Consider the following 9,370-nt stretch of genomic DNA (forward strand, 5'->3'; position numbering starts at 1 on the left):
AGATTCGAAATTCAAATGTAATATTTTTTTATAATTAAGTGTAACAGTATTTATGGCCAGACTAAGTATATGAAAAACCAGTGTCATGATGTATTTTCCCAATGAACTCGTCACCAACTCAACCGATGATTAATGAAATTTGGCATTCTATGTGTAATTTGGTTCAACTTAAGATATAGGATAGGTTTTATTTCGATTTATTATCCCTATAATTAAATCTTAATGTTTTTAATTATTACTCAACCACAGCAACGCGTGGCCGGGTATGCTAGTTAGTAATAAAAAAGTGTATCATTTTATACGATTTTGTTAATATTTCGTTTTTATATTACAAAGTATATTAAAATTTATTATCACACTTCACACTAATACTATAAATGTGAAAGTTTCATTGTTTGGATGTTTGTCCGTCAATCACGCTGAAACTACTGAACAGATTTTGATAAAATTTGGTACACCGACCTGGTAGCTGACTTGGGTGATAGGATACATTTTATCCCGATTAAACATTCCCTTGGGATAAATTAGGCACCTTGATATCCGGGCGGAGCCGGGATGAGCGTCTAGTAATTATTGTTACTGAGGAATCACAATTGAGAATACTTAGACTATTTTTAAAACGCCGTTATTAGCTTCACCTGTATGTTTGTATGTAACCGATTCCTTTGGATTCGATTTTGACCCACTTATAAGGACAGATTTAATTCAAACTTTATCTACTTATCTATATATACTATATTATATATACTATAGAGATTATGTCATTATGCTGATAAGAATCGTCAGATTAAATAGTTTCCTTATGTAGAACTCTGCATAAGAGCAAGTGATAATTAATACTGAATTTCATAACCAGCCTTAGTCGCATAGTATATAGTTATTTTATAATTTGTTTCCATTTTTCGCCTTACTTTATAATAATTTATATCATTTATTATATTTTATAATTATTTCCTATATATAATATTTAGTTTAAACACCAATTGGCTTTTAAAATATCTATAAGTATGTTTGTATGTTTATATAATGTATGTATGTATGTTTATCTCTTCTGACTGGCACTCCAACAAGGGGCTACTGAAAATCAGCTCTGCGCTTTTAGCGTAGCACATGCTGAGTAGTTACCCCTTTTTAGCATCATGCCGATTAGTCATAAGTTCAATATTTCATTTTAATTTAACATTATGTGGTGGTGTTAAATTAAATTAGACAATATCTTTGTTTTTATAATATAAACATCACAACACAACATAAATAATCCTACTAATATTTTAAACGTGAAAGTTTGTAAGTATGGATGTATGGATGTTTGTTACTCTTTCACGCAAAAACTAATGAACCGATTGCAATGAAATTTGGTACGTAGATAGCTGGACAACTGGAATAACATATAGGCAACTTTTTATCCCGATATTCCTACGGGATACGGACTTACGCGGGTGAAACCGCGGGGCGCAGCTAGTATATAATAAAAACTCTTTTTTTTTAGTTGTGACTATATTTATTTCATAAACGCTATAGAGTTTGTTTGTTTGTTTGAACGCACTAATCTCAGGAACTACTGGTCCGATTTGAAAAACTCTTTCAGTGTTAGATAGCCCATTAGTTGAGGAAGGCTATAGGCTATATATGTACCACGGGAGAAGCCGGGGCGGACCGCTAGTCGTAAATTATATTTAAAGTAGATTACTAAAATAATTTCATTTAAATTTATTAAGAGCGCGATGGACAGATGACATGAACGGAGATGATGTGATGATGATGATGATGATGATTATGATGACGATGATGATGATGAATGAAATTAAACTGCAGTATCTACCTACCCGTCCACTATTCACTTTAATCTTTCCATGTTCTAACTCGATCACAGATAAAGAAGATCTTAAAACATTCTATAATCTGTGGTATTTTTAAACGCGTGACGTAATCAATCCCATTACGACAGATAATGCAATTCAATCCAATAAAGTTACACAATATAATACCACTGGATATTTACGGTCTATGCCAAGGTTGGAAACCCTATATGCTTTACATAAGGCTATGTTAACGTATGAAGGAATCATACAAGATTGATAATATAGGTGATAAAAACTAGCATAGAGCAGTGGTGGCTCAGTGGTGAGAACCTCGCACTTCAATTTCGATAAGTCGGGGTTCGAGACCGGGCGAGCATGCATGAAATAAATAGATTTTTCAATTTATCTGCACATGTGGATTACATCACCACTGCTTAAAACGGTGAAGGAAAACATCGTGAGGAAACCGATATGTCCAAGAATCAAAAGTTCGACGACATGTGACATCTGCCAACCCGCACTTGGCCAGCGTGGTGGATTATGGCCTGAACCCTCATAGGAGGTCTGTGTCCCAGCAGTGGGAACATATATGGGCTGATGATGATGATGAAAAACTAGCATAGTACCTGTGATATCACATCGCAAAATTGTTAACGTCATAGCATAATTCAATCTGTCATAATATTGGTATCATACTGCCTGCAATGATAGAAGACGACCTGCGCCCCGCGGTTTCACCCGCGTAAGTCCCTATCCCGTAGGAATTTTTTTTTAAGCTTTATTTATTTCCATCTTTACACCTTAAACATTTTTTTTATTATAATTTTTGTTTTTATTTATTTATTTATATGTTTATTTTTTCTTTTTATATTTTATTTTTATTTATTCCTTGTTAGGTGGCCCCTTATGGCCTTATGCCTCCTACATCTTATACCAAAGACCCCTATCTTGGGCCATACGCATCCAGTTTCTGCCTACTATGTTTTCTATATCGTCCACCCACCTCTTCTTCTGCCTCCCGTAGGAATATCGGGATAAAAAATTGCCTATATGTTATTCCAGTTGTCCAGCTGTCTACGCACCTAATTTAATTGCAATCTGTTCAATAGTTTTTGCGTGTAAGAGCAACAAACACACACACACATCCTTACAAATTTTCGCATTTATAATATTATAGTAGGAAGTAGGATTATAGTATGACTAGCTGCACGCCCCGGCTCCGCCCGGGTTGTTATTTATTGTAATTAAAATTATTTAAACTATCCTATCTCTCAAGTTGGACCAAACTGCACATGGTGTGCGAATTTTATTATAATCGGTTATGTGGTTTAGGAGTCCACTGAGGTCAAACATTGTGACACGAGATTCATATATAATATTAAGATTTATTGTATTGTTTTGCTGTTTTGTGAACGATCTGTTAAGCGTTACTTATAACGTTTTTCTTTTATGTATAAGCAGGTATTTTTATGTATATTTGTGGTTCGTCTGATGATAAGCGAAAACGCGATGACAACAAAAACCGTATCAAGTAAATAATAATAATAATAATACAGTCGAAAAAAGATTCTAAACTGCCCAGTGCTGTAACTCTATAGTGCAGTCATGGGCAGGCTGCGGCTGGTGTCCCACAACACATTAAATCCTCTATAGGGCCTCTCGTGTGTTGGACCTGTGTCCCCGTGTAAGCCTTCCCAAAGACCGGGTGCCCTCCTGCCCTCGGTTTCCCTCTGGAGGTAGCCGAATATTATGGAGAGATAAAGTCGAAAGATCTTTGTTCGTTTGTTTGTTTGTGGGAACTTCCGCGTCGGTTAAAAAATTACCATGGTTAGGATCAGATATCACCGACTTTCGTTAAACATTTTTTTTTTGTAAAGATAAAAACTAAAGAAATAAAAACTGGGTTATCAAACCGACCACTATATTCATGATGTCAGATTTGTGGCCGAAAGGTGTTTCCTCGATAACAGGATATTGCAGTGTACCGAATTTTGAATCGTGAAATAGTTTTAGTTCAATATATCTTTTTTTTATGTCATAGTCGGCAATGGAGCTGGTGGGTCGCCTGATGGTAAGCGCTACCACCGCCCATGAACATTTGGATAGGCGTAAAGTCAATTGCTGACCTTTCGCCTCTACAAATGGATTGCTAACGTTAATTGGGCAGGGATTAGGAAAGGATTGATGAGAGGAATAAAGGAAAGAACTGGGAAGGATAAGGAAAAGGATATGGGCCTCCGGCTCCCCCACTCGCCGTACGAAACACAAAAGCAAGCTATTATTTCACGCCGGTTTTCTGTGGGGGTGTGGTACTTCCTATATATATATGTAAATAAGTTTTAGGTATTTATTATTTACTAGCTGTACGCCCCGGCTTCGCCTGTGATACAAATATAGCCTATAGCCATCCTCAATAAATGCGTTATCTATAACTGAAAGAATTTTTCAAATCGGACCAGTGATTTCTAAGATTAGTGTGTTCAAACAAACTAACTCTTCAGCTTTATAATATGAGTATTGATGCGACAGCGATATACAATATTCACTATAAAAGCATACTTTGGTAACTTAAATACTAAATACATATTATTGTACTAGTTCTAGCCCCGCGGTTTCACCCGCGTAAGTCTGAAAAGTTGGATATGTGTTATTCCAGTTATTCAGCTATCTACGTACCATAATTTCATTGCAATCGGTTCAGTAGATTTTGCGTGAAAGAGTAACCAACATCCATACTTACAAACTTTCGCATTTATAATTTTAGCCGATTTATATTTTAATAAGTTCCCTAAAATAAATGAAAATAAAACACAAAACCAAAAAGATATCTATCCAATAGAAAACCTCCTTCGTTACAGGATGATTGTCAGTTGAAAATAAAAAAGAAACTAGGACAGGCCTAGGAGTTTTCGAAATTCGACCTTCACTTTCTTACAATATGCACTTAATTTGCGCTGCACGTATTCTGACAAAACTTAGATTTGACAAGTTCGAATTAGAAATTAAAAACTTTTTAACGGATTTTAAGTGAGATGTTATATACATCTGTCTCCCCATGACCACGCTCGCTGTAAAGTGTTCGAAACGTCGAGTTAATAATATAATGAATAAATCGCGTTTAAAATCCGTTAAAAAGTTTTTAATTTCTAAATGTATAATACTCGCGTAAAATCAAACACAAGAAAATACTAAGTTCGAATTTAATTCGATAGCAACGATGCTCTGTAAGCATACTTCGCGATTCGTCCGTGAAAACTGACTTCGTAATAAACATGACTTATGCGATGTCTCATTTGAGACAATAAAAACAATAATTGTTTTTTGTCCTATTCCTATTCCTACTAATCCTATCCTAATTTATCTTATCCTATTTCCTTCTATAGGATAAGATAGCTATCCTACTAATATTATAAATGGGAAAGTTTGTAAAGATGTCTGTGTGTGTTTGTTACTCTCATGTAAATACTACTGAACCGATTGCAATGAAATTAGGTACGTAGACAGCTGAACAACTGGAATAACATATAGGCAACTTTTTATCCCGATATTCCTAGTATTTCACGCCGGTCTTCTGTGTGGTACTTCCTCCCTGCGAGCTGTCAAATTTCTGCCGGAGCGTGTTCTACTCCCGCATTTTTTATGTGTGTGTGCTGATTGTCACATATGGACTGATGATGATGATGATGTAGAATTTAACCGTTTTAAAACGTCACATCTCTATTCCAATCGTGGGTTGTTTCGAACTCGATCGTTGATGGATGTAAATTGAAGTTGATTGGTGCTATTTGTATTTGCAGAGGGAGGAAGCAATTTGCGATAATATTGTAAATCCAAATATAGCTCTGTGCATATTATGTTTATTAAATACAAACGGTTCCCCCGGTTTCTCCCGCAGTACGTTTTTATCCCCATAGGAAGGTCCTTATGCCTTAACATGAATTTTAAAATTTAATCCAATTGGTCGAACCGTTCCGTTTGTCTCCTTTTTTTTGGATTATTTTAAAAAAAATTAATTACTACCCTAAGCCAAGTAGAGACCAGTCTAACAAACCAAAAATCATTAAAATTCGTTAACCATTAAATTATTGTATTTAACACGAGTCCTCTTTTTTAAAACTAGCTTTTGCCCGCGGCTTCGCATGCGTTAATTCGGAGTAGTTTAATAAATATTATACGTATAAAAGAGGAAGGTTCTTGAATCACTCTGTCTATTAAAAAAACCCTATTAAAATCCGTTGAGTAGTTTTACAGATTTAAGCATACATAAGGACATAGTGACAGAGAAAGTGACTATGTTTTATACTATGTAGTGGAATATAATTTTTGTTTGTTATAATTTACTTAGTTCAAATACTACTGGACTTTATTGACATTTGATATTTTTACACTCGACGCAAAAAGAGGAGTGTTATGAGTATCACACAAATATTTGTCTGACTGTGTGTGTCTGAGTATCACATAGATATTTGTTGAACCGTAGTTCCCGTACGGATGGACCAATTACTTTTTTATTAGAAAGCCAGTTTCCTTTCAGTGTTTCTTAGCTGTTCGATGAAAATCGTTAAAAATGGCGGCCGCCACAAAATGTCAGATTCAATATTTTTTTTCACAACTACCTCCATATTAGTTTCAAATACTTGTAAAGTATAACACAATCTCAAATTACAAACACAAGATGGCCGACAACATAAAATGGAGGATGAGGGTTATTTTAGTGATAATTTTATGTATTTTTTACCATCCATTTACTAACTACATGTTTGCCTGGAGGAGATCACTTCTGAGTGATAAGGCCGCGTAACAAATTGTAATCTTTTTCTTTTTTTTATCTTGTTATTAATGTATTTTTTTAAGTTTCCTTGCCTGTACAATTTTTGTTGAAGTGCAATAAATAAATAAATAACTACTTAGTATTTTCTTGTGTTTGATTTTACGCGAGTTTTATACATTGAGAAATTAGTTATTATCAGCCTCCCCGTGACCACGCTCGCTGTAAAGTTCGAAACGTCGGGTCAATAATATAATGAATAAATCGCCTTAAAATCCGTTAAAAAGTTTTTAATCTCTAAATATCTAATAACCATATACTCTTTTTCAGACGTTGGTGTATATCTTCATTTTGGAGTACAGCTTCAATTCTCATTCACCGACTTCTGACCACTCCATTGCCGCCAATTGCAGGTAATAAATGAATCGCTAGTTTAAAATATAGATAGGTCTTGTTAAGGACCCGGGTGAGCGCCCGACCGAGTACAGCCCCTCCGGCCCCCTCCATTCATGCGACAGCCCAAGCCGAGGTTCGCGGTCCCCGACAAGGGGGGACGCCCTTGAGCGTGCCGCTACCAGGGTGAACCCTCAGTTCACCCACGCGCCCGTGCTAAGATGTAGAAGCCCTTCAGGCTAGCATCAAAAATCACCACAAAAAAAAATCTTGAAGAGGATCATCCTTCATACGAAGCTATTTGAGACCCCATATGAGCATTCGGTAAATCTCCCCCCTTTCACCCCTACATCGTTGAAACGGCTCAACCGATTTTCGTCAAACATGTCTAAAAACACTCGCACATAACTAAATCGAAATCACTGCATCCGTTCGTGACCTATTATGCCAGAGACAGACAAACACACACGTCAAACTTATAACACCAACCTATTTGCGTCGGGGATTAAAAACTATAAAATAATTCATGTAAGCTTATGAGTAGACTGGGTTTACTTATACAACTTTTAATGTTGTGACGTCACCACATCAGTAATTTGTCAAGTGTAGGTAAAAATAATAAATAAAATTGCGGAAATTTTCGCATAAAACTCTGTATCTACCAGACGAGATATCAATTTGTCCCAAACTCATATCAAATGAACTAATTCTTGTAATAAAGTTGATAGTGATAAATTAATTTGATATAGATAAAAAATAAACGTTATATCACTAGAGAACGTATGTCAAATATCATTACATAATCGTGTGCATAATATTCGTGTAAATGTCGTTAATGACGTCACAAGTGTTTTTCATTAATCTAATAGACATTTTGTGTCCTTAATTGATTTAGCTATTTGAATCCTTCCTACTAGTATATATAATATAATCCTACTAATATTGTAAATGCGAAAGTTTGTAAGGGTGTGTGTGTTTGTTACTCTTTCACGCAAAAACTACTGAACCGGTTGCAATGAAATTTGGTACGTAGACAGCTGGACAACTGGAATAACATATAGGCAACATTTATCCCGATATTCCTACGGGATACGCACCTATGCGGGTGAAACCGCGGGGCGCAGCTAGTTAACTATAATAATCTGTACGGAACTACTTACTTGTCTAGAAATTGGCAACAAACATATAAATTATCATTATCAATCGCTCATTAACAAAATATAGTCAAATAGGTTCTCTCCTACTTCGTTATTGGCCATATCGGCTAATTCCTCGGCCCTTAGGGAAGTCCGTTTCCTTTTCCTCATCGTTCCCATTCCATTTCTAAATTTCTGTCATCAATCCTTTCCTTATCCTTTACTCCTTTAAAGCGAGGAACGCATTTGCAGCGGCCCTACCTCTGCAAATGTTCATGTGTGGTGGTGATCGTTTATCTGGCGATTTGGCGAACCAGCTCAGTTGCCAGCTTTTACATAAAATAAATGTGTTTGTGAAACCGTCTACATGTAGTTACAATAACAAAATGCAATGTTTTTTGTAACACGCTTTTATTAGCTTCACCTGTATGTATGTAACCCACTCCTTTAGACTCGATTTTGACCCACTTTAAACGGACAGATTTGATTCAAACTTCAGCTTGGACACCCGTGATCCCGTCTCAGCGATCGAATTTCTTCCACATATGCCTATAGGCCACCCCATGCCATTTATTGGGGTGATTAGCAGAGATGCTGGTACCAAGTACACCATGAATTTTATATTCCTTTCAGCCTCGAAGCCTCCCAAGCGGCCGGCGAGTTCTGAACACTTACATCCAGAGCCCCGGGTCGATTGCGTCGTGTTACACCAGCCGGCCGACCACGAAATTGATGTCATCTTTGTCCATGGGTTATATGGTAAGGTATTGTATATTGAAACTTTGTTTATTAACTAGCGGTCCGCCCCGGCATCAACCATGGTACATATATAGCCTTAAACCTTCCTCAGTAAATGGGCTATCTAACACTGAAAGAATTTTTAAAATCAGACCAGCAGTTCCTGAGAATAGTGCGTTCAAACAAACAAACAAACTCTTCAGCTTCATAATATTAGTATAGATAGTAGTATATGAATATTTAAAGAACAGAAATAAATTCGTACACCCAATAAAAAAAGTCGGACCGCTAATAGTTTATAATCTGGTTCAAAATATAGCTATATATAGCTATATATATATATACTACATTTTAGCATAGTATCACGTGAGAGAAGCCACTGGTTCCAGTAAGTGTACAAACATTGGAAAAAAAAATGTCAAAAATCCGAATTTTCGTAAGAATGCTTCTTACTGTTGTTTAACAAAAACCTCTATTGTATAAAATTGGTATAGAGATAGATTATAGACTGGATTATCACATATGTTAAATTT

The 9,370-nt window shown here is 35.9% G+C and overlaps 1 protein-coding gene across 1 annotated transcript in view; it reads left to right on the top strand.

Moving 5' to 3' along the window:
* LOC119838877 (protein SERAC1) overlaps positions 1-9,370 on the top strand; it is a 29,655-nt gene that overhangs the window by 9,699 nt on the left and 10,586 nt on the right. The window contains exons 3-4 of the mRNA XM_038365020.1: positions 6,901-6,983; positions 8,733-8,858. Coding sequence (XP_038220948.1) covers positions 6,901-6,983; positions 8,733-8,858 — 209 coding nt within the window. The remainder of the gene's footprint in view (positions 1-6,900; positions 6,984-8,732; positions 8,859-9,370) is intronic.

Source organism: Zerene cesonia, unplaced genomic scaffold (assembly GCF_012273895.1).
Source record: "Zerene cesonia ecotype Mississippi unplaced genomic scaffold, Zerene_cesonia_1.1 Zces_u006, whole genome shotgun sequence".
Lineage (NCBI taxonomy): Eukaryota > Metazoa > Arthropoda > Insecta > Lepidoptera > Pieridae > Zerene > Zerene cesonia.